Consider the following 24,416-nt stretch of genomic DNA (forward strand, 5'->3'; position numbering starts at 1 on the left):
CACGCCCACTTGGAGCCCGTATGGGGCCTGTATGAGGCCCACATAGGGCAAACACCAGCAGTTTGGACGTGAAACAAAATCTACATAAAAGCCAGATAGTTAAACCACAGTGTCTAGTGTATTGCTATTGGTACCACTGACTGAGAGATGTTAGAAATGTTGTTTCACAGAGTATCATTCACAGTTTTCGCAATGTTGGCGTGGGGCAGGGAGCCCCTGGAACACTCTGGGCCCAGGGGCCTGTGCACTTTTAATCCGGCCCTGCTGGTGTTCTTGCACGTAAATGTGAACCCAACCAGCTAGCTGCAGAGGAGCTTCACATGAAGGGCTTTTGTGGCACTGCACTGTGAAATTCTGGGAGTTATTACTGTTTCCACTGCAAAATATTTCCTCTGTGTTGACATCAGAGCTCTTTTCTTTCCCCAAGAGCATTTCCAAGTTGTATTTTTACTAAACCCTCTCCAGTTTACAAACTTTTAAGTTTGTGTCCCAGAATTACCTAAAAAGAAAAGTTGAAATTCATTCAGTGCTTAAGTGATGTTTCAGGATAAGTTTCCAGCCCGTATTTCATTCATTTTTAATTCATCTCAGTAGTAATCCCAATCCCAGCACCATTTGCATCGGTTCCCCTTTGTTTCAGTCTGAGAGGCTCAGTCTGCTGTAAGTCCTTGTTTCCTTTGTGCTGCAGCTTCTGTGGAACTACAAACTCAATCTGACCACAGATTCAAAGTTTGAGTCCGTAGCGACGGAGGTCTGCAAGAGCACCATCGCTGAGGTCAGTCTGCCTTTGTTTGCTTTTCTGCTGCCACAATCACCCGGCTTTTCCGTGACCCGTCTGACCTTGCCACATCTGCAGATAAAGGAGTGTAACGAGGAGGAGCGGGGGAGGGGCTACCTGGTGTCCTGCCTGGTGGATCACCGCGCTAACATCAGCGAGTACCAGTGCAACCAGTACGTCACCAAGATGACCAGCATCATCTTCAGCGACTACAGACTAATCTGCGGCTTCATGGATAAATGCAAAGAGGACATCAACAACCTTCACTGTGGCAGCATCAGCGTAGGACCCAAGGTAAAGGCTTTTTATTATTATTGATTGTCTAATTGATTGATTGATTTAAATCAACTAAAGCGATGGAGCAAACAAGTACCAGAAGCTCATTAAGTTCAGTGAAAAATGAAAAGAGAAATCCTTAAACAGAAACTGAAAGATTGTTTTTAGACAAAGAAAAGCTGCAAAACTTTATTTTTTCATCCTTTAACGCCTCCAATCAGCTTCCAGATGCGTCCTGATCAGGTTTCTCCAAACAATCTAAAACAATCCACTTTAATTGATTTTTTACCATATGCTTTTAACATAATGTTAAAATGATATTCATAAGTATTTTCCACCTCTTTAAAGGTGGAGTATGTAAGATTTTCAATAGTTTCAAAATAAATAACTAAAGAAATAAATACAATCATAATGAGACAGTTTTTTTTAAACATGTAGGTTCCAGTCTGTCCATATTTGATGTGTTATTAAATTACAAATTTAATTAATGACAAAGACCCTTTTTAAATGTTTGCCTACCAGTAAAAAAAAAAGTGCTTTTTGTCATTTGTCATTAATTAAACTTATAATTTAATAACGCATCAAATATGGACAGACTGGAACCTACATGTTCAAAAAACTATCTAATTATGATTGTAGTTATTTCTTTAATTTATTTAGAAAATATTGAAAATCTTACATACTCCACCTTTAAGTGTCTTTTGAACAAAGTCAGATCATCTCTTTCAGAACAACAACAAACATCAGGAAGAATAAAGTTTAACTGGTCCTTCTGCTTTTTAGTAACTCAGCTCTGGCAGTGGATACACTGACATCATTTCACAGCGTTGGTCTGTCTCAGAGTGACATCTCAACGCCATTGCGGTCTTTATCTTCCTCACAGGATGTCCACTCCCAGGGCGAGGTCATCGCCTGTCTGGAGAAGGCGCTGGTGAGAGAGGCGGAGCAGCAGGATCACGTTCGTCCAATCAAAGAGGAGTGTCAGAAAGCCATCCTTCGGGTGGCGGAGCTGTCGTCCGACGACTTTCACCTTGACAGACACCTTTACTTCGCCTGCAGAGATGACCGAGAGAGATTCTGCCAGAATGTACGGTGACGAACATAGAATATTTAGTGTTTTATCGTCAGTTTATGGTTCCATCAAAGTCTTTAAATAAACTTTAGGTTCATAAAAAAAGTAAAAATTCAAAACTTGCTAATGAACGAGATTAACTCTGCACTGCCCTCTTGTGGATACATTAATTAACAACTAAAAGGGTTAGAACCTTATTTTTGTTGTCAAAAACTTTTTTTTTTTTCTTTATATACTACATATAAATACTGCTATATATGTTTAAGGTACCCAAAATTAGTCTTTTAACTTCTTTTGTTATAACTAACGATTGTCTTAACAAATTCGGCCCAAAAATGCACTAATATCATCAAATCTCTATTAAAAAAGTTAGAGAAGTGCCAATTGTTTGACCATTTTTTTCATCACAAAAATGCTGGATACTTGGAAAGACATGGAGCAACTGACCATCCCATCATGCCTTTTTGCTCAGATATGATACATTTTTTATTAAATCAAAACTATTATATGTCTCGGTTAACATGGTATAAAGTGATCCAGTCATAGACCCCCCTAAGTGTTAAAATACTTTCTCGCAGCAGATATTAGTCGGTTTCTGACCAGTGTAAAAAATTACTTTATGTCATATGCTAACAATGTGCATGATGAAACAAACTCCTAATTGCCCCAGAAATCCAGTTTTACAGGATTTAAATAAAAATGGAGATGATATATTTGGAGTCTCCCTGCTGCAACACACCTGGCTGATATCAGTGGGTAATTAGCAGACTTGTGTAGAGTTTGACTCCAAGCTCTGCTCAAATCTGCTAAGGCATCAGCATTTGTTGCAGCAGGGAAAGTCTAATCACTTCCAGGAGTTGACCACCGCCTGCTCTAATTCAATGATGCTGAGATGTTCAGCCGTTCACTTTTACACATGAACCTCCTCTACAGTCACCTCCATGCTCTATCACATGTCTGTATAGTGTTCATTTAGGGGAAGTACACAAACAACTCCAGATTAGTGCAGGATATGTACGGCAGCATTTTTCTTTTGAGAATAAACACAGATAAAAAAAAAAGACAGACCCAATAGAAGCAAGTGCAGCAATCTGTAGCGTAATTATTCGCATTCCTGCCTCAGGTGGAGGAGTTGAAGCGTGAGATTGAGAGGTTGGTCAGTGCAATGTCTGCTGTCGTTTGGATTATGTTTTTACTCTTATGCATGGTCACAAGCTGTGGTCCCAACACTAACAATCGCAGATTTAACCAGCTGACATTAAAGAGAGCTAGACATGTTGTTAGGGCATCTGGTTGGGACGCCTCCTGGACACCCTGTCGGGAACCCTCAGGATCCCCCAGATGAGTTGAAAGAAGTGGCAGGGGAAAGTCTTAGTTCTTCTTTTACTTAATGTGAAGCATATTTACACAAAGCCTCTCACTAATCAGAGCAGACCAGGCTTTTCAGGATAATCGCTTCCTCTGATGTTCATTTGCTGTGACACTGAGCTGGAAATGGGAATTTGATGAGGTGTTCCAGTTAATTGTGCTACAGCTTTGTACAAAAAAAGAAAAAACCCTGAAAATCCAATGATAAAGCTGTGAAGTATCTTATTATTGTCATTATGGGGTCTTTATCACCAACTCTTACAGCCGAGAGTGTGACAGTAGGCAACTGGAATTGTAAGAAATGATGAATAAAGTGGTCAGTGTCTTGTTTGGAAATATAAGACCTAAATGAAGATGACTTAACGAGTACAGTCCTTTAACTCAAACTACTTTTTTATTCTTCTCCTCTACAGATTCAAGCTGGAGAAGGAAAAGTCTACAAGTGTCTTTTCAATCACAAGTTTGAAGAAGCCATGTCCGAAAAGGTACCGCCGTCATCAAAGAAAGCCAAAACCGTGAAGTTTTAAATCCATCTTTTACCACTCGTTTGCCATTTCTGCCATCCACAGTGCCGCGACGCCCTGACGACCCGTCAGAAGCTGATCTCCCAGGATTACAGAGTCAGTTACTCTTTAGCTAAAGCTTGCAAGATGGACCTGAGGAAGCAGCGCTGCAGCCTGGATACCAACATGCCGCGAGGCCGCGAAGCCCGACTGTCGTACCTGCTGCTGTGCCTGGAGGCTGCTGTGCATCGCGGTGAGCACAGAAAACAAATAATTTCATCAGAGCTACAGGTTGACTTGAACCCAGCTGGATTTTAATGAAAACTTGATCATATTTCTGTAACTTTGTGCAGTTTAGCTACCATCATCCAGTTTATTTGGCTCTGACACCAACTCTACGCAGCTTTAGTTGAGCGAAAGTGAAATGATGCGTCACGTTGTGGTGCTGTCGTCCCTCGCAGGTCGTCCAGTCAGCGGAGAGTGTCAGGGCGAGATGCTGGACTACCGACGGATGCTGATGGAGGATTTTTCTCTAAGTCCAGAGATCGTCCTTCACTGTCGGACAGAAATTGAGACTCAGTGCTCCGGCCTGCACCGTAAAGGTCGCACGCTGCACTGCCTGATGAGAATCGGCCGGGGCGACCGCAGCACAAGCGTGGACGGCGTCTGCCAGAGCGCGGTAAGGCTGCAGCAGCTGTTGTTGCTATGAATCCTATGTATGGACAGAAGCAATCCAGTAATGATACTTCCTGAGATGACTGATTTACAGTTTGGATTGCTCTTTGTTGAGCTACTTTTCAGTTGTTTGTTCACCAGAACGTAGCAGCAGAGTGTCAAACGGACTGTGTGAGCTTCCATACAGACAGACTCTGAACTGTAATGACTCTTCTTCACATATTTTTAGCTTGTAGATGCTGAATATAGTTTTATGACTGTCCTCCTTTAAGGTTCACATCAATAAGATGTGAAGAGCTCTAAGTGAAGTTGGGATGTTTATTAGGGGAAACTGAGTCGCAGAGATTAAAAATAAATGACCCACCAGCTGGTAAATAGTTGACATGCGTGACCAACTGGTGTCCTCTCAGATATGATACGCCCTCATCCATATTAACAGGGACAAAGTAATTCACTACCACCCTGTGGTGACACTGCTCTGCCCAGTTTCCTCATTTAAAATCAGTCAATGAAAACAAGTTTGATTTCACTTTTACAACTTTACAAGATGTGCTTTGCCAGTAAAGTGAAAACTGTCCAGTTTATTACCATCTGGTTGGAAAAGACTTAAAGTGAAAAGAACTAATTTTTTCTAAGATTTAAATGTTTTGTTTTTTCTTTTTACTTTGTTTTTGCTTCAGCTTCAGACTCTGATCCAATCTGCCGACCCCGGAGCCGACTATCGGATTGACCGAGCGCTGAATGAGGCCTGCGAGTCCGTCATTCAGACGGCCTGCAAACACATCCGCAGCGGAGACCCAATGTAAGTTGGTAACATACAGACATTCCATGTTCGACCCCTTTTTACCTTCAAAACTGCCCTAATTATTGGTGTGATAGAATAAACCAGATATCAGACACATGCCTCAGAGATGTTGCTCCATACCAACATGAAGCATCACACAGTTGCTGCACATCCATGATGAGAATCTCCCGTTCCACCTCATCACCATGAGAATCTCCCGTTCCACCTCATCATGATGAGAATCTCCCGTTCCACCTCATCACCATGAGAATCTCCCGTTCCACCTCATCATGATGAGAATCTCCCGTTCCACCTCATCACCATGAGAATCTCCCGTTCCACCTCATCATGATGAGAATCTCCCGTTCCACCTCATCACCATGAGAATCTCCCGTTCCACCACATCACCATGAGAATCTCCCGTTCCACCTCATCACCATGAGAATCTCCCGTTCCACCTCATCACCATGAGAATCTCCCGTTCCATCTCGTCACCATGAGAATCTCCCGTTCCACCTCATCACCATGAGAATCTCCCGTTCCACCTCATCATGATGAGAATCTCCCGTTCCACCTCATCATGATGAGAATCTCCCGTTCCACCTCATCACGATGAGAATCTCCCGTTCCACCTCATCACCATGAGAATCTCCCGTTCCATCTCATCACCATGAGAATCTCCTGTTCCACCTCATCACCATGAGAATCTCCTGTTCCACCTCATCACGATGAGAATCTCCCGTTCCACCTCATCACCATGAGAATCTCCCGTTCCACCTCATCACCATAAGAATCTCCCGTTCCACCTCATCACCATGAGAATCTCCCGTTCCACCTCATCACGATGAGAATCTCCCGTTCCACCTCATCACCATGAGAATCTCCCGTTCCACCACATCACCATGAGAATCTCCCGTTCCACCTCATCACCATGAGAATCTCCCGTTCCACCTCATCACCATGAGAATCTCCCGTTCCACCTCATCACCATGAGAATCTCCCGTTCCACCTCATCACCATGAGAATCTCCCGTTCCACCTCATCACGATGAGAATCTCCCGTTCCACCTCATCACGATGAGAATCTCCCGTTCCACCTCATCACCATGAGAATCTCCCGTTCCACCTCATCATGATGAGAATCTCCCGTTCCACCTCATCATGATGAGAATCTCCCGTTCCACCTCATCACCATGAGAATCTCCTGTTCCACCTCATCACCATGAGAATCTCCTGTTCCACCTCATCACCATGAGAATCTCCCGTTCCACCTCATCACCATGAGAATCTCCTGTTCCACCTCATCACCATGAGAATCTCCTGTTCCACCTCATCACCATGAGAATCTCCCGTTCCACCTCATCACCATGAGAATCTCCCGTTCCACCTCATCACCATGAGAATCTCCCGTTCCACCTCATCATGATGAGAATCTCCCGTTCCACCTCATCACCATGAGAATCTCCCGTTCCACCTCATCATGATGAGAATCTCCCGTTCCACCTCATCATGATGAGAATCTCCCGTTCCACCACATCATGATGAGAATCTCCTGTTCCACCTCATCACCATGAGAATCTCCCGTTCCACCTCATCACCATGAGAATCTCCCGTTCCACCTCATCACCATGAGAATCTCCCGTTCCACCTCATCACCATGAGAATCTCCCGTTCCACCTCATCACCATGAGAATCTCCCGTTCCACCTCATCACCATGAGAATCTCCCGTTCCACCTCATCACCATGAGAATCTCCCGTTCCACCTCATCACCATGAGAATCTCCCGTTCCACCTCATCATGATGAGAATCTCCCGTTCCACCTCATCACCATGAGAATCTCCCGTTCCACCTCATCATGATGAGAATCTCCCGTTCCACCTCATCACCATGAGAATCTCCCGTTCCACCTCATCATGATGAGAATCTCCCGTTCCACCTCATCACCATGAGAATCTCCCGTTCCACCTCATCACCATGAGAATCTCCCGTTCCACCTCATCACCATGAGAATCTCCCGTTCCACCTCATCATGATGAGAATCTCCCGTTCCACCTCATCACCATGAGAATCTCCCGGTCCACCACATCACCATGAGAATCTCCCGTTCCACCTCATCATGATGAGAATCTCCCGTTCCACCTCATCACCATGAGAATCTCCCGTTCCACCTCATCACCATGAGAATCTCCCGTTCCATCTCGTCACCATGAGAATCTCCCGTTCCACCTCATCACCATGAGAATCTCCCGTTCCACCTCATCATGATGAGAATCTCCCGTTCCACCTCATCATGATGAGAATCTCCCGTTCCACCTCATCATGATGAGAATCTCCTGTTCCACCTCATCACCATGAGAATCTCCCGTTCCACCTCATCACCATGAGAATCTCCCGTTCCATCTCATCACCATGAGAATCTCCTGTTCCACCTCATCACCATGAGAATCTCCTGTTCCACCTCATCACCATGAGAATCTCCCGTTCCACCTCATCACCATGAGAATCTCCCGTTCCACCTCATCACCATGAGAATCTCCCGTTCCACCTCATCATGATGAGAATCTCCCGTTTCACCTCATCACCATGAGAATCTCCCGTTCCACCTCATCACCATGAGAATCTCCCGTTCCACCTCATCACCATGAGAATCTCCCGTTCCACCTCATCATGATGAGAATCTCCCGTTCCACCTCATCATGATGAGAATCTCCCGTTCCACCTCATCACCATGAGAATCTCCCGTTCCACTTCATCATGATGAGAATCTCCCGTTCCACCTCATCACCATGAGAATCTCCCGTCCAGACAACTGCTGCTCGCTGGATGTTTTCTCTTCTTCAGACATTCTCTGTAAACGCTGGCGATTATTGTGTGTAAAAATCTCAGTCGATGATCAGTTTCTGAAAGACTCAGACCAACAACCACGCTATGTTCAAAGTCACTTTCATCTCCTTCCTTCCTCATTCTGATGCTCAGTTTGAACTCCAACAAGTCGTCTTTGCAGCGTCTGCTGTACGTCTAATCTGAAAAGCACTAAGTGATGAAAGCAACGTTTTAAGTAACTGTATGTGTGTGCGTGTGTTTGTGTGTGTAGGATCCTGTCGTGTCTGATGGAGCATCTGTACACAGACAAGATGGTGGAGGACTGTGAGCAGCGGCTGCTGGAGCTGCAGTATTTCATATCCAGAGACTGGAAGTGAGTCTGCTCTGCAACACCAACATGAAGACAACAAATCACATCCAATCTTATTCACACAAGTAACGTTGTTTGTTTTGACTTGATAAATGTACATGAATGTTTGTCAGTGTCATTATCAGAACTTAAAAAATCAAAACAAGCTTCTGACTTCACTTTGCAATCAGAATGGTCAGATATTTTCTTTTTACCCACATTAAAACCTAACAGTGGTGGAAACATGGGTTGGATCTCATCATATGGTAGCATACCGCTAATGTAAGCTAAACTTCTGCAGCCCCCCCCAGCTGGACATTTATTCCTGGATCATCTCGTCTGTCCTGCTGCCATGCGTCCTGAAGAGATGTGGAAGTGAGAAATGTAGCGCTGTGACAAAACCTGCTGCTTTTGGTTCAGATATTCGCAGCAGTTCTGGGAAGATTGCAGCCTTTTATCCTGCCAGTATTCTTATGGGATGCCAAGATGCCTCCATATAATCTGAGTCGTCCTCTGCAGGAGTTTCACATTAAAACATGAAGCTTAATTTCTGTACAACAGGATTTTAGTTTGTGATTTTATTGTGATTTTTTTTCTTTTTTTTGGCTGCTTTTAACTACTTTTTAATGCTTTCTTTGCACCATCTGTAATGAAAATTCAATTCAGCTTCATTTGGATGGCGCCACTTGCCACAGTGTTGTCTCAGGGCACTTTACAGATGCAATAAACAAGCAAATTCATAATAAATAGATTAGCTAGCTGATAAAAAAAAAAACCCAACAGAATGCATTGAATCTTGACTTTGCTCCAATCCTCCATCCTGAGCTGCATGAGGCGACAGTGGGAAGAAAAAATCCCTTTTAACAGGGAGAAAAACCGTCAGCAGAAACAAGTTCAGGTAGGGCTCAGCTGCTTTGGGTGGAGAGGACAGGAAAGACAGATCAACATGTACAGCAGCTTTCATTCAGGAAGACCTGCAGAAAAAGGAGAAATATGTTGATGAAGGAGCAAGGAAGTACTCAGTGCATCAGATGCCATGGGTTCCTACACTACCCCTAAAAGCACTTTGAATTATCATACATAAAGTTTGCTGTACAAATGAACTTGCCCTGCTTGCTTGTTGCACTAACTTTTAGCCTCTTGCAAGTTCCTCATATCATCGGTTTCTTTGCAGCTCTTGTAATTCAGCCGTGCAGCTCCAAGCTGTCTGACCTCACCAGTTCCATACTGAGAATTTTCTCATGATGACATTGTGTAGCACAAATAAAAACATGCTGTGCAGATGTTAAAAAGGTTAAGCACTTATTTTTCCTACAGGAGGGCTTTGAACGGCGATGTTAGTGAGGCAGCTTGTGTAATGGCGCCCCCTCTGTTTGCCTCGCAGACTTGACCCCATCCTGTACAAGAAGTGTCAGAGCGACGCCGCTCGACTCTGCCACACACACGGCTGGAATGAAACCAGCGAGCTCATGCCACCGGGAGCCGTTTTCTCCTGTTTATACCGCCACGCGTATCGCACAGAGGAGCAGGGACGGCGGGTAAGCCGGCTAAGAAACACACACTGCCAACATGGAGATGTAGCTACAGGGAGAGGTTTAAAGACTTATTAGTTTAGGGTTTAAGTTTGTAAATTAATATCAACACGTGTCACTGATGTTTTTAATTCCCCAGGTTAACCCCGATGAGCAGGTAAGAGCTCTCATCAGTTCTGATCCTTGTGTGGGATTAAATCAGTCATAATAACAGCAATGATTCCAGATGAAACAAGATTTCAATCTTTGGGAGTCTAATAAGCAGAAAATTTGGGAGAAATTATGCCTGTTATTCATTTATAACTTTCACAGTCCATGCTACTGCTGTAAAACCTGAAAGACAACGGGCTCCTTGCTTTCCCTCCTGTTGTGTTGACGCTTCTTTATCTTTGTTATCCATGTTGTCTGTGTGTCGGCCTGTAAAATGACTTGTTGGAAGGTTCATTTGGCTCTGATTTGGTAATTATTGTCATCAGTCTTTCATTTTTTCTCTTCGGCCCGGAGTTACATGACCTCTTTTCCTCGAACCCCTATGATCCTAATGTATCTCTGTTCTTATCTGTTATAAGGCGGCGCTGGTGAAAAACTGGCTGCTTGGCCGAAACTTAAGCTTGGTTCTGTATTCTTCTGTTGTCATTAATGTTACATGTCTGCATGTCAAACCTTGGACGAGCTGGCTTGAACTTTGAATTTCCCCTCAGGGATTAATAAAGTATCTTTGATTTGATTTGATCAGCAAAGAGAATCTCCTCGATTTGATTGGATGTGCTTGTTTGGTCTTTGCTGCTTCAGACCTTCACAGTGAACAAGGCTGGAAAGTTGGGAAAAGTTCACTCCTTTATGGACTTGTACGGTGGCCCTGAAGTGCAACTACCAGTTAAAAAAATCACAACAGCAAATAAAACCACTGGAATTAAACAAAAAGGACAACAACAAAGTAAAGACCACAATAACTTAGAAAACACAGAAAAAACAGCTATAAAAACACAATTTTAATAAACACAACAACAATTTTAAAAACATGACAAAACCAGAAGAGGTGGTGTCATGTTCTGTGTTTTTGTCTTGGTTTCTTGTTTTGTTTCTTCATTCTAGTTTCCTGTTTTAGTTTGTAGTTTTCCTAGTTCCTAGTTTCCCGTTTCTCTTTCCTGTCCATTAGCTCACCTGGTCTCAGTAGTAAAGCCATTCCACCTGTGGCTCGTTCTGCTTCTATGCGTGTGTGTGTGTGTGTGTGTGTGTGTATATACTGCTTGGTTTCTGTTCCCTGACTGGATCATTCTGTCATTGTGGAGGTGTGGGCCCAAAAACAGGAGAACGGAGCCAGAGTTGCAGAACTAAGAGGGTTTAATCCAGAAAATGATGGAAGCCAGAACTAACACGAGGAACAGAATAAACGCAGGGAATTAACACGGAGTTGTAACACATGGGAGACTAACACATGTAGGCGCCGGCGGACTTCTGATTGGCCGTCAGCGCCGTTGTCCTAGCAGCATTTTCTCATGTCATCGTAGGTTGGTGCCTACGTCTTCCTGTAGCTTAATGTAGTTGCTTTTTTTTTTTTAAGATTGTCATTTTCAGATTTTTGTGGTTTTTTTTTTTGTTTTTTTTTTACTTCATTCCTAAGACGTTGAGGTTTGAGGTTATGACACACAAAGCAGTGGAAACAAAGTGATTGCCACATCACTCATTCAGGTTGCTTTCTGTTTGTTTTAGAATTTATGGCGCACAACAAGGTTTTGCTAGAAGTTTCTGCCATATAGCGATGCGAAATGTTACAAGCTATGTTTCCATTACATTTTTTCACATGATAAAAACGATATTTCTAAGTTTCGACTAACAACAATTGCAATTTAAAGGGTGTTTGCATTGAGGAGCGTGGAGCTCATCAGCCTCAGTTTGAGAATTACGGCGTATGCAAGGTAGCCACGTAGCGTTATTTTGAGGTTTCCTACTTGCTGTGGAGAATTTGCTACGACTTTTTGAAGCTTTTCTCCCTCATTTTCATTTCTGAAACTCTGAAATTCACTGTTGTTTGTTCAATACTGCGCCATCTTTACTGTAAACAAACTGGTCACGTCCCCCCCATGTCACGTCTGGGACACATAAATGTGGAAAAAGTTGCACTTTTGCTGCGTATTTCTATATTGAAACATCCCAAAAAAAAACCTCATGAGTGTAAAAAAATTTTATAGCAATATTTCAGACTTTTTTCAAAATGTAGGTGTTTCCATTAGCGTTTTCTATTGTACGAGTCGCTTGTGTCCTGCATCTTTGCACAGAAAAGTTTCTAGCATGTAAACAATCGCACATTTGCTACAAAATGCATCTACTTACATTCAAAGTGACTTCTTAGCTGAAGCCGTGTTCCTGCAAATAATCACAGAAGCGGCAGAGAGATTTATACTCGCGAGCATAGTGAGTGGGAGTTAGCATGAATAGTCTTTATGTGTTTTGTGGACAAGGAGAAGGCTTATAGCAGTGTGTTCCTTTGTGGTGCCTTGTTGGAGGCGGTCCAGGAGTGTGATGAAGCAAGGATTTGAAAGGTCCCTTTACAACTAGAGTGCTGACTCAGACTCATTTGTGCTGGATGTTGGACTCCAGAGCTGCTGTCTCTCACCTTTTCTGTTCCAAATCTTTATTAATAGAGTTTCTATACTCAGCTAAGAGGCAGAAGATTTCCGTCTTGGTCAGCTTTGGATTCAATCTACTGCTTCATTGAGGATAAGTCTCCAAGTCTGAGCCCACAGTCTTCAGATGGAAAAGTAGATTCCCCACTGTGTCAAGCTGAGACCCTTTTTTCGTGGTATTGCCAACCACAGGGATGTTTTAGCATGTAAACACCTGCATAGCTGTGGAGAGAGATGCACTGATGTGGAGAAGACAGAGCTGAACCCTGAGGTGAAGCCTCTTCTAGCATCCTTAACAGCAGTAATACGAGATGCTTAACAGCCTCGATTAGGAAATGCTGACCTCACCCTGACACATAAAGATCCTGGTCACCCAGGAGGGGTTCAGCGTGAGCAGAGATGGTTTGGGCATCTGGCCGGGATGCCTCCTGGGCATCATCTAGAGGTGTTTAGATGCTTCCCATTAAAAGGAGGTCAGAGAGCAGATCCAGGATTTGCTAAAGAGTTTATTAGTCACCTAGACGTTGCTCCTGAAGGTGTGGGAGGTGCTTTCCTCCATTAATGCTCAAATACTGTAAATCTATGTATGCATACATGTAAAGTTCTTCAACTATTGGTGCACAGCGTAGTTACCCTGGCAAGCCAGACTCTCTTGCTGCTTAGAGTCTGGGGAGTCACTTGCATCGATGGATTAGTAGGGTGGGACAAACACGCGTGGAGTAAACCAATCAGAAAAATGGCAGATGTGACACCAATAAAGTGGGAGCCTACAATGTCTAGAAGTGTTCAGTAGCGCGAACGCAACAGAAGAAAATCAACATGGTGTCCAGCACAGAAGACATAAATGACCTGTGTTGGTTTTGCTGTAAAGACCTGAGGCTACATGGCGTTACTGGCAACTCGGTGTCGCATTTTGAACCTAATCGTAAGTCAAAAACTACGGCAAAAAGAAAGAAACTCCTGTAACGTCCGTGCACCATCTTGAATGTTTTGAAGAATATGTGGTGACGAAAGGCAAGAGTCTCCTCAGATCAACCAGAGTGGCCAGTTTGTTTAAGACAGAGTCACTCTGTATTGAATATATGGAGTTCCCCAGTCTGGCGTGCCAGGCTACAGCAGAGTGACAAAGACCAAGGAAATGTTAAAATGCAACACAAGTCTACTCTAGTATGCCAATCACTTAAAAATTAATCTAAATTCATGTTTCTAAATTGATATTTGCTTTAAATCTTCTCCGCTTGGTTAATACTCTCACAGCTCCTCCACTCTAAAGCTTGTTCCATCCTCCACGAGAACCAAGAACTGAGTTCTTGTCCTCGAGGCTGCAAAAACAAGAAAAAACTTTTTTTCGTCAGGTCCATCCATCCTCCAGGAGAAGCAGGTCTGCAGCGGGGAGGGGTCACTGCGGGGGGCGATGTCTGCTTTATGTGCAATGAACCCGGTTGTTACCTCCGCCGCGGATGTTATGTTTTTCCCGGCGTCTTTGTGCTCAAGATACCTCAAAAGGTTACGGACGGATTTTTATAAACATTTCAAGAGTTTTTGGAAATGTGAAAATGAAGAACTGATTAAATTCTGGTGGTGATCCGGATCACCGTTTGGATCCAGGAATTTTTAAAAAGGATTCTTAAACATTGTGCTTGGCGGAGGTTTCCGCTCTCCGAGTTTCTAGTTTCATATTTAACGAGCAACTTTGTCCGCGGCAGGACGGGTCATGCATGCGGCAGGGCGGGTCGTGCAGGCGGCGGGGCGGGTCGTGCACGGGTCGCTTCCTGCTTTCTCCGTGTTAACCACGCCCACCTCCAATGTCCGACCAATCACACGATACTTCTCGCAGCCCCGCAAGAAAAAAGTTCTGCCAGCCCGGTGTGTCGAGAACCGTCTTCGAAAACGTCCGTGAGAACAAAATGACGTCATTTTCTTCTCGGGGCCTCGAGAACAAAAAAAAGTTCTCTCTTCTCGTGGAGGATGGAACAAGCTTAAGATGCTTCCTCCATTCCTGGAGTTGACTCACGGCTGAGAAATTAATCCATATAAATAAACCTGTAGTACCTGCAGATTATCATATCTACAGTTTTACTTCATCATCTGTGTCAGTATTTTGCAAGTACAAGTGATATCAGCCATAAACGTCTTCGTTACAGTGTGTGTGTGTGTGTGTGTGTGTGTGTGTGTGTGTGTGTGTGTGTGTGTGTGTGTGTGTGTGTGTGCAGTTATCTCGAGACTGCAAAGTGGAAGTTCATAGGATCCTCCACCAGAGGGCGATAGATGTGAAGTTGGACCCGGAGCTACAGAAACGTTGCATGTCCGACCTCGGCAAGTGGTGCAGTGAGAAGCCGGACACGGGGCAGGTGAGACACACCTGGAAGGAGGTCATATCAGCTAGAAAGATGCTGGACTCATCGCAGAAAAACAGGCAGCTTATAAGTGAAAAATATCACTTTTAAAAAATGCTTCAATCTGTTTTAACATCCATTTTATGAACCTGTGTGTGATTCCAGGAGCTGGAGTGTCTGCAGGAACATCTGGAGGACCTGGTTTCTGCCTGCAGGGACGTTGTGGGCAACCTGACAGAGCTGGAGTCAGAGGTCAGAGGTCGCCACAACCAAACACAAACCAGAACACATGAAGAAGACTTCTAGAAAGCATCGAAGAAGCTGAGAGCTTTTTAAACTCTGTGTTGTTGTTGTTGTTGTTTAGGACGTCCAGATAGACGCCCTGCTCATCAGAGCCTGCGAGCCCGTCATTCAGGCCCACTGCCATGTGAGCAGAAACATCTCCACGTGGAGAATGTTGTTTTACATGTTTGAATCGCATTAAATATAATGTTTTAACTAATCGCTACGTGTTTGCAGGATGTGGCCGATAACCAGATCGATACGGGTGATCTGATGGAGTGTTTAGTTCAGAATAAACACCAGAAGGAGATGAACGACAAGTGTGCAGTCGGTGTGACACACTTCCAGCTGGTTCGTTATCATCACTTACATCTCTTCCTTTAACTTTTAAAAGATCATTTTTAAATTTAAGGATTTAGATTAGTTTTCTGTTTTGTTAACAAAGAAAATATGTTTTATTTAATTTGATATTATTTATTTTTATTGTTCATTAATGTTTGGAAATAGGAGTGATACTTTTACATAAATAAAAGTATTAAAAAAATGTTGCAAGGACAGTTTTTGCAACACAACAAAACAGACAAAATAAAACTGAATTTTAATTCAAAGAATTGAATTTTGTTTTTATTAAATGTTATTTCATTTAATGTTTTTATTTTTCATGTTTTTTGTTTTCTTAATTTTATGTTTTTATTTTTTTGTTTTTACTTTGTATTGTTTTTTTAATCTATTTATTTTTGTATTTATTTTAGTAGTTGCTGCATTTGAGAGGTAACCTGATAAAAAAATAAATGCTTATTTATCTTTTCAATGCTTTGTCTGGTACTCGTCTCTCAGATTCAAATGAAGGACTTTCGGTTCTCCTACAAATTCAAGATGGCCTGCAAGGAAGACGTTCTGCGCTTGTGTGCAAACATCAAGAAAAAGTGTGGCTCACATTTCACAGCATCCTACAAAATAAAAACAACAAACGCTTAATTTAAATTCTGTTTTTTTGTTGTTCTGTGGATGAATCTCTTTCTGTAAACATGTCACCCTGCAGGGTAGATGTTGTGATCTGCCTCAGCACCACCGTGAGGAACGACACGCTGCAGGAGGGCAAAGAGCAGCGTGTGTCTCTGAAATGTCGCAAACAGCTGCGGGTGGAGGAGCTGGAGATGGTAAACATTTCTCCTCACACCTTGTCTGAGCTGCCATTTAGGTTATTTTCACTTTTATCCAGATATTTGTGTTGGTATTTAGGTCTCCGGAGACAATAACCATCTATATGGATTTCCCACAAGTTTCCCACAGGAAGAATCTTTATGTTTTTATCCAAAACTTAATTTTATAAACATTAGAAATATTCACCATGTAGGTGGTGACATTATGCAGAGCACAGCCAGAGGAGAATTCACTTTTCTCCAAGTTCAACTCATTTCAGCTTTATTTGTAAAGCGCTGCTTCACAACAACGTCATCTCAGGCCACTTCACAGACATCAGTTCAAGCCAAATGACTCCTGGTTTGGAAAGAATGATGGTTTTAGAGACAGATGTATCCAAGCAGATGTAGAAGCAGCACCTCAAGGCAACAAGATAAAAAATAATCAGGAAGGTTTTACTCATATCTGAGCATCTGGGAGACTTTTTTCTGCTCTAACAAGACAGTAATTTGAGATGTTGCACACTACATTTATCCTTGCCTCAATACATTTGTAATTATTGTGTTTTTTTCAATATATACAGTTTATGAGACTTATTTTACCATATAGTAAAACCCAGCTGTGTGCTTTTGAGTTTCTTCTGCCCCCTAGTGGATAGTTGTTGCATTACAATCATTCTGACATCAGGTAGTAATAAAAAGTTAAACTGTACATATATGAATAAATATAAAATATATTTTATATACATATAAATATGTTAAGTTTTTCATGGTCAAATAAGGATGTCTGTTTTAAAAGATGAGAAATTTCTGCCCATTGTTTGCAGGTTAAAACACATTAAATTCAGTGTTAAAATACAACAAAAGTCTGCAGACGTTAAAACACAGCAGAGAGAAAAAAAAGTTTTAACATGTATGTCATAATCCTGTTTCATTTTCATTTGCAGGCAGATTTTTAACCAAATCTAAAGCTTTTAAATGTTATTTCTGTAACAATAAAAAAATATTCCTGATTGTTTTGTCTCGTCTGGTCTCAGTCGGAAGATATTCGGCTGGATCCAGACTTGTACGACCCCTGCAAGTCTGACATCACTCGTCTGTGTCCCAACGTGGCGTTTGGCAACGCTCAGGTAAGCATGACGTGATATCACTGCGTATTCTCTTTCTGAATCGCTCTCATTGTTTGATCTCTTCTCGGCAGATGATCGAGTGTCTGAAGGAGCAGAAGAAGCAGCTCAGCCCGCGATGCCACCAGCGGATATTCAGGCTGCAGGAGGTGGAGATGAGCGACCCAGAGCTAGACTACCAGCTAATGAGAGTCTGCAAGCAGATGATCAAGGTGAGGAGGGATCAGAGAAAGGAAAAGCAGCGGATTAATGTGGGGATGCCGCCCTCATTAGGAGGCTCTTCAGAGCTGATATAACCATCCATCCTGTCTAGCAGCGACTCTGGAGGTCTGAACACATTGGTGGTGGTCCAGGACTCTTAACGCTTCTTTTCCATTAGAATCAGCTTGTCTCAACTCAGCTTGGTCCTGTTTGTTTTCCATTACAATTTAGTACCAGCTCTAAAGTGGGCGGGGTTTGTGTGAAATCAGTGTTGTGTGCCACAAAAAAAAAAAAAAAACGACGTGAAAAACACAAGATGGAGGACCTAGAGGCAATATATCTGCTACTTAGTCTGTGGCTAGTTTTCAGCAACAAAATAAAAAAGAGAGCGAGCGGTTAGCGCTAACTGAAATTAACTGATATTAGCTGACATTAAGCCCACAGAAGAGTATGAAGCCATCATCTATCAATAACTAGCTGTTATTATTGTTATTATTACTTCAATTTATGTATTATCTCCTCTACACCAAATAATAACCGTTGTAAACAATGGAAATCCACTCACCATCCACCAATACACTCTCCAACACGGTAGTGGCTGAATCAACACCAATTGTCTTCCCGTTGCTCGCCGGTCGCTGACCATAAATAGCATCCATTTGTTGGAACCACTTCCATTTGGGTCGGAACGTTTGGATTGGTCAGAGTTTTTACAGATTTACAGTAAACTGAGGGGTCTAACTAGATTTCTTATTGTTCATGATTACAGAATGTATAGACTACTATCAGGACGAGGAACCACTTCACCCAGAGTAAAAAAAAGTCTCTGAACAAGATTACCTACCCCAGTTTTAACCCAGTTTTAACCCTTTATGGGGCAAGCGACTATTTTTGAACACTTTGTTTTCTTTCATATTCAGCATCAAACTTTTCTTTTGTGAAAGTAGCAACAGAATGGAGGTCTTGGTACACACCAGAAGGACAACTTTCGGTTAAAATGTCTAATTTCAAGGTATTTCATTGAGTCCCCTATAAAGTGTAAAGCTAAAATAAGACCAAGTGAGTTCATTTGAAGTCCTGATTCAACATGATCAAGTCCAGAGATGCTGTTCTTCCACAGACTGGATGGAAAAATGGAAAAATGTTGGTCTTTTTGGGAAACAGAAGGAGGTTTTAGGCTCATTTTAGGACTTTAGAATGTGGAACAGCATTCCTGTCTCTGTTGAGGTCTCACACTCCCTTGACCAGTTTAAGTCCAGTTGGAAAACCCATTACTTCTTACTTCTCCTTGGCATTTAAAACCCAGCTAGACAGGATGTCATGGTTTCTTCTGTTTATATCTTTACACATTCTTTTACTTGCATTGTATTGTTTTTTTTTTTTTTGTACCTGTTGTCTCCATAGTACTTTCTCTAAGAATTACCAGACTGTACTTATTGATATTATTAGTATTTGTACTTCTAAGTTGTTTTTAACTTTGTTCTGCTCTTTGGTCAACAGAGGCCGTGCTAAATGTGCAAAACGAATAAAATTTAAATTTGATTATCACTTTAAAAATCCCGAAACCATAAAATAATTTTGTATTTGGTTTGTTGTGAAAGTAAATGAAGTATTTATGCATGTTTTTTTTTTTCTCCTGCAGCGTTTCTGTACTGAAGCAGATGCCAGGAACGTCCTTCAGTGCCTGAAGCAGAACAAGAACAGCGAGCTGATGGACCCCAAGTGTAAACAGATGATTACCAAGAGACAGATCACGCAGAACACAGGTAAACACGCCGCAACCCGCTCGCCAAAGTAAGCTGGAGGTCACCACACATCTCCCATCCCGACTCCTCTTCCTCCTCCAGACTACAGGCTGAACCCGGTGCTGAGGAAAGCCTGTCGAGCCGACATTCCCAAGTTCTGCCAGTCCATCCTGAACAAGGCGAGCGAGGACAGCGAGCTGGAGGGTCAGGTCATCGCCTGCCTTAAACTCAAATACGCCGACCAGGTGAGACCGCTACGGCACAGCCAAGGAGATAAAGAAAGACCAGAAGTCTGGTCTTACTGGGAAATGAATCCCACCAGTATAACGGTGTGTCTTGGCTGGTTTGGTGCAGAGGTTGTCTCCAGACTGCGAAGACCAGATCAGAGTGATTCTCCAGGAATCTGCGCTCGACTACAGACTCGACCCACAGCTGCAGATGCACTGCTCCGATGAGGTACACACACACACACACACACACACACACACACACACACATGCACGTGACCTTAGCAGGCTCACGCACGGCTGCTGCTGAACACAGACGGAGACATTGTGTGCTTGTTTTCACAGTTCGCAGCGCTGTGACATCATTGGTATGACATCATCAGGATGAATTCAACAGGCCACCTTGATTACAGTTAATTAGCTTTAATTTGTTTATTATTATTATTTAATTTATTTATTTGATCATATTTATTTGCTTTATTTGAACATTTTATCATATTTATTTGCTCCTGGCTAAAGGAAAGTTTTCCTGATAGAACAGCAGTTATTAGTTTAATACAAGTGAAATGAAACACAATTTAAAGACATTTTATGAATCTATTGAATATTCTTTTATATATTTAGAAGAAAAAAGTTCAATCAGTGAGTAAGATTACATCGGCTTTTAATGTGACTTTTAAATAATTTCTGACTACTTGCCCAACCCTGATCAATTGCAACGTCCTACTTTTTACATGCAGGGTAATCACCACTTTATTTTGCTGCCTATAATCCCAGCTTATTGCGTTTTGGGATGAAACATTTAGAAATGATCTGTTTTCTCTGAGATTTCTTGTGGACGTGCAGCAATGTGGTTCAGTTTTTTTTAAATCAACATGCTTTTTATTGAATTTTCAGACCTTTAACTGCGTGATCGCTGCTGATTCTGACACGTCTCCTTCCACCCTGAAGGATCCTTCATCGTTTTTCATGTTTTCAGTGAATAGAACTGACAAAAACAACATTTTCTAACGATAAAGAACACATCCAGCCCACGTGCTCTGCTTCATGTTGCACTAATACAAGCAGCAGCAGCATCATATTCTAAGACGTATCATTTGACACTGAATTCAGCTCCTTCATTACTTATTTATTTTTATTGGTAATTCTGGAATTTATGACCCACTAATGACCAGTTTGTGGATGTTACTTGTTGTGTCATCAAAACAGTTCACCAGAAAAGGTTTATTAAATATTAAATTGAGAGTTAGATTTAATTAAATATATCTGAACATAAAGTTTGTTCGTAGACATTTTAACTGAAAAACTCATTATTCAAAAATATATTATTAAATCTAATGTTTGGTTGCTTTTTCATTAGTTTGACTTTGTTTTTGCATTATTTATTTATAATTATTCATTATTATTGTTATTTATCTCTCTGCTTCCTGCCCCGGGCTTCTCCTGCAGATCTCCAGACTGTGTGCGGAGGAGGCGGCGGCTCAGGAGCAGACCGGCCAGGTGGAGGAGTGTCTGAAAGTCAACCTGCTGAAAATCAAACAGGAAGCCTGTAAAAAGGTACGCGAGCTCCGCTGCAGACAGAAGGCGGCGTGGAATTTCTCATTTTAGGATTTATTTCTAAAAATTAGTCTTTTTTTTTTTTTATACACTCTTTCTTAACAGTGTTTCTTTTCATGACGTGATCCTCAGACAGTCTGAAGCTTTGCGTTGTGAATCCTGTCTGCAGGTCGTCGTTGCTTCCTGCAGCTGCAGAAAGGAGTCAAAAGTACTTTTAAATGCAGTAAAATAAAAGTCCATGATTAAAGTTTTATTGTTCTGCGTGTCACCTGTCCCTGCGATGTCTCGTTTGGATTCATCCCACGCCTGAGGTCAGGCTTCTGCAGCCGAGTCGGCAGAACTCACTGAGCTTTTTCATCTGGTTTTTTTCACCATGTAAAGAAAAGTAACTGTGAAAACTCTTAACTTGTGTTGGTTTTGTCTGAAGGAAGTCCTGAACATGCTAAAGGAGAGTAAAGCAGACATCTTTGTGGACCCGGTCCTGCACACGGCCTGCGCTCTGGACCTTAAACACCACTGTGCCGCCATCGCGCCGGGCAGAGGACGACGTGGGTGCTTCCGCTCAGCGTTTTCACATCTTCCAGATGAATCTGTGTCAGGAGTTTCCTCTGGGGGCAGGTTTAAACCGTCTCTCTTGTCATGCAGAGATGTCGTGTCTGATGGAGGCGTTGCAAGACAAGAGGGTTCGCCTGCAGCCTGAGTGTAAGAAGAGACTTCAAGACCGCATCGACATGTGGAGCTACGCTGCGAAGGTAAAGCCCGGCGTTTCCATGCAGGTCATTCACGTTGCTGTGATGCTGTTGTGAAGAGGGTTCAGTCTTTAGTCCTGATGTGAAATGATGATTATCAGCGGAGGGTAAAGCTGAAGTCACATGACCACCTTCAGCTGAACTATTCACAGCTGTTCTTCACGGTAACGGCTGAAGAAATGTGCAGTTTTCGTTGCTTTGCATAAGAAAGGTTCCACCAAACACCAGGATTGTCTCCCGGAGTCTCCGGCGCTGCAGAGCTTGCAGGTTCAAGTGCTTTTGCACACAAAAAAAAACATCTTTCCAGGAAGAACAAGGAGGATTTAATGAATTTCTGCAGAAAATAGAAGGACTGGACAACATGACAGCATGAAGCTGTATTCTCATCTGACTCTGCTGCTCATCCAGCCAGGAACACGGAATGGTATCAAATCCTTCCCCACATGCAGCTTTTTCAGGTGGTTCTTTTGCACTTTGGTGCATTTTTTTAACTTTATTTATTTATTTTTTGAAAGAGAAGTGAATTAAATCATTCCAGACTATCTAGTTTGGTCTTTGGGATGTCAGATTCCTGCCGTCCAGCAGGTTTTAAATAAAAAAAAAAAAACAAAAAAAAAAAACAACAACAATTAATTAATAATCATAATAATAATAAAAATGAGTAAACATAATTTATTCTCATATTGCTCTTTACATTATTGCCTATTTTTTTCTTTTTTGCAATAGTGACATGTTTAATAATCACAGATCATCCCCAGCTGTGTGATGTTTGTGTCTTACATCTGTAGATGGGCAGGAGTGTAGAGAGCTGTAGGACTCAGCAAGTTTGTCTTGTCTTGTTTTGTCTGGATCTTACATATTGTTTTGAGTATATTTTATAATAATTTATAATGTATTGTTTTATGTTTTTGGACCCCCTCGAAAACGAGATGGTACATCTCAAGGAGCATTCCATAAAATAAGTTTCTCTTTAAATGTTTCCAGCACCTGATTTAAACCAGAAAGGTTTAATGTTTCCCTGCAGCGACTCGGCCGCGGCGAGCAGCCTGACACGAAGCCACGTTCCCGTTCACTACTTTACCGTCCCCCCTCCCCGCTCCTCTGTCTGGCCTGCAGGTGGCGCCGCCAGACGGCTTCTCAGACCTGGCCGTACAGGTGATGACGTCGCCCTCCAAGAACTACATCCTGCTGGTGATGGCGCTGGGCGTGTGCGTCCTCTTCCTGGTGGGGCTGCTGTGCGGTCGGATCACAAAGCGAGTGACCAGAGAACTGAAGGATCGCTAGAGGACGAGCGTCCGAACTGCACCATCCTGTCCTCCCCCCTCTTCCTCCTCCTCCTCCTCCTCCTCCTCCTCTCAGATGTCCTGTCCACATCTGGACCTCCCGTCCTCTCTCCGTTTGGGTGTCTCCGGACTCAGACGGAGCTTTTCTGATGTGAGGATGTTGGGGGAGCGATCAGATAAGCGACGTTCTCGGTGTGACGGAGAGCTGCTGCTTCTGAGGTCGGGATTTCTTTCCGTTGCTTCAGTCCTGACGCTTTTTCTCTTTTTTAAATATATATATATAAAAATCTATATATATTTACTGGACTGCAGATGCCTGATGGTCACACGGCGAATTTTGCAGTTAAAATCTGAGATGATCCGGTTTTATTCTCCATCAGCCATGAAGCCCCCCCCCCCCCCCCCCCCCCCCCCCCGAGATCTACACAACGTGACCAGTTCAGGCCTCCTTTATGTTTTTTTTTGTAAAAGACTGAAAGTGAAGGTCAAGCTGGTCTTTATTAACAAGAATGTCATGTTCACATTGTTTTTTAAAATGAATTTAAATGCTAATTTCATTGCCTTTTTTTTGTTACTTTCATGCCTTATTTATTGCTGATCGTTTGTTGTTTTCACGTGCTGAGCGGAACAAAATGCAGTGAGATGGTCGGCGGCGCCAACCTGAAACGAGCTGCTGATTCTTCCCTGCAGGGCTCTTTACTTTTCAGGGTTTTTGGTGTCGCTGCTCATCTTTCACAAATCATTTTAAACCTTCATAGAAGGTGTTTGTTTATAATTTACAGCTGAATAATAATGTGGAGTTTTGAGGTACATGATTTGGTCTTTTAAAAAGTCAAAAAAGTTGTGCGTTTTGGGAAATTCCCTGAGACAGCTGAGATATTTTCCTACGTATTTATTTTTCAGGAGGTTGTGTGGAGTAGTTTATGACCACTTGAAGGATCGGAAGAGATTTTCCGGCTGAACAAAAGGAAACAGACGT

The 24,416-nt window shown here is 42.5% G+C and overlaps 1 protein-coding gene across 2 annotated transcripts in view; it reads left to right on the forward strand.

Annotated features, from left to right (window-relative positions):
- The window catches only part of LOC306757466 (Golgi apparatus protein 1-like), a 36,516-nt gene extending 12,684 nt beyond the window's left edge, over window positions 1-23,832 (forward strand). Inside the window, exons 3-27 of one of the 2 annotated variants that reach the window (XM_079242517.1) lie at window positions 689-775; window positions 857-1,072; window positions 1,938-2,141; window positions 3,908-3,979; window positions 4,064-4,250; window positions 4,459-4,676; window positions 5,353-5,474; window positions 8,552-8,653; window positions 10,014-10,167; window positions 10,301-10,318; window positions 15,002-15,139; window positions 15,290-15,376; window positions 15,489-15,551; window positions 15,644-15,757; window positions 16,244-16,332; window positions 16,449-16,566; window positions 17,586-17,678; window positions 17,750-17,887; window positions 19,519-19,642; window positions 19,724-19,866; window positions 19,976-20,077; window positions 21,298-21,405; window positions 21,833-21,953; window positions 22,051-22,157; window positions 23,271-23,832. In XM_079242517.1, the coding sequence (XP_079098643.1) occupies window positions 689-775; window positions 857-1,072; window positions 1,938-2,141; window positions 3,908-3,979; window positions 4,064-4,250; window positions 4,459-4,676; window positions 5,353-5,474; window positions 8,552-8,653; window positions 10,014-10,167; window positions 10,301-10,318; window positions 15,002-15,139; window positions 15,290-15,376; window positions 15,489-15,551; window positions 15,644-15,757; window positions 16,244-16,332; window positions 16,449-16,566; window positions 17,586-17,678; window positions 17,750-17,887; window positions 19,519-19,642; window positions 19,724-19,866; window positions 19,976-20,077; window positions 21,298-21,405; window positions 21,833-21,953; window positions 22,051-22,157; window positions 23,271-23,438 (3,093 nt within the window). In that variant the 3' untranslated portion in view covers window positions 23,439-23,832. The remainder of the gene's footprint in view (window positions 1-688; window positions 776-856; window positions 1,073-1,937; window positions 2,142-3,907; window positions 3,980-4,063; window positions 4,251-4,458; window positions 4,677-5,352; window positions 5,475-8,551; window positions 8,654-10,013; window positions 10,168-10,300; window positions 10,319-15,001; window positions 15,140-15,289; window positions 15,377-15,488; window positions 15,552-15,643; window positions 15,758-16,243; window positions 16,333-16,448; window positions 16,567-17,585; window positions 17,679-17,749; window positions 17,888-19,518; window positions 19,643-19,723; window positions 19,867-19,975; window positions 20,078-21,297; window positions 21,406-21,832; window positions 21,954-22,050; window positions 22,158-23,270) is intronic. The other variant, XM_079242518.1, reaches the window with a different exon arrangement.
- Window positions 23,833-24,416: the final 584 nt, after the last annotated feature.

This window comes from Telmatherina bonti (genome assembly GCF_933228915.1).
Source record: "Telmatherina bonti genome assembly, chromosome: 1".
NCBI lineage: Eukaryota > Metazoa > Chordata > Actinopteri > Atheriniformes > Telmatherinidae > Telmatherina > Telmatherina bonti.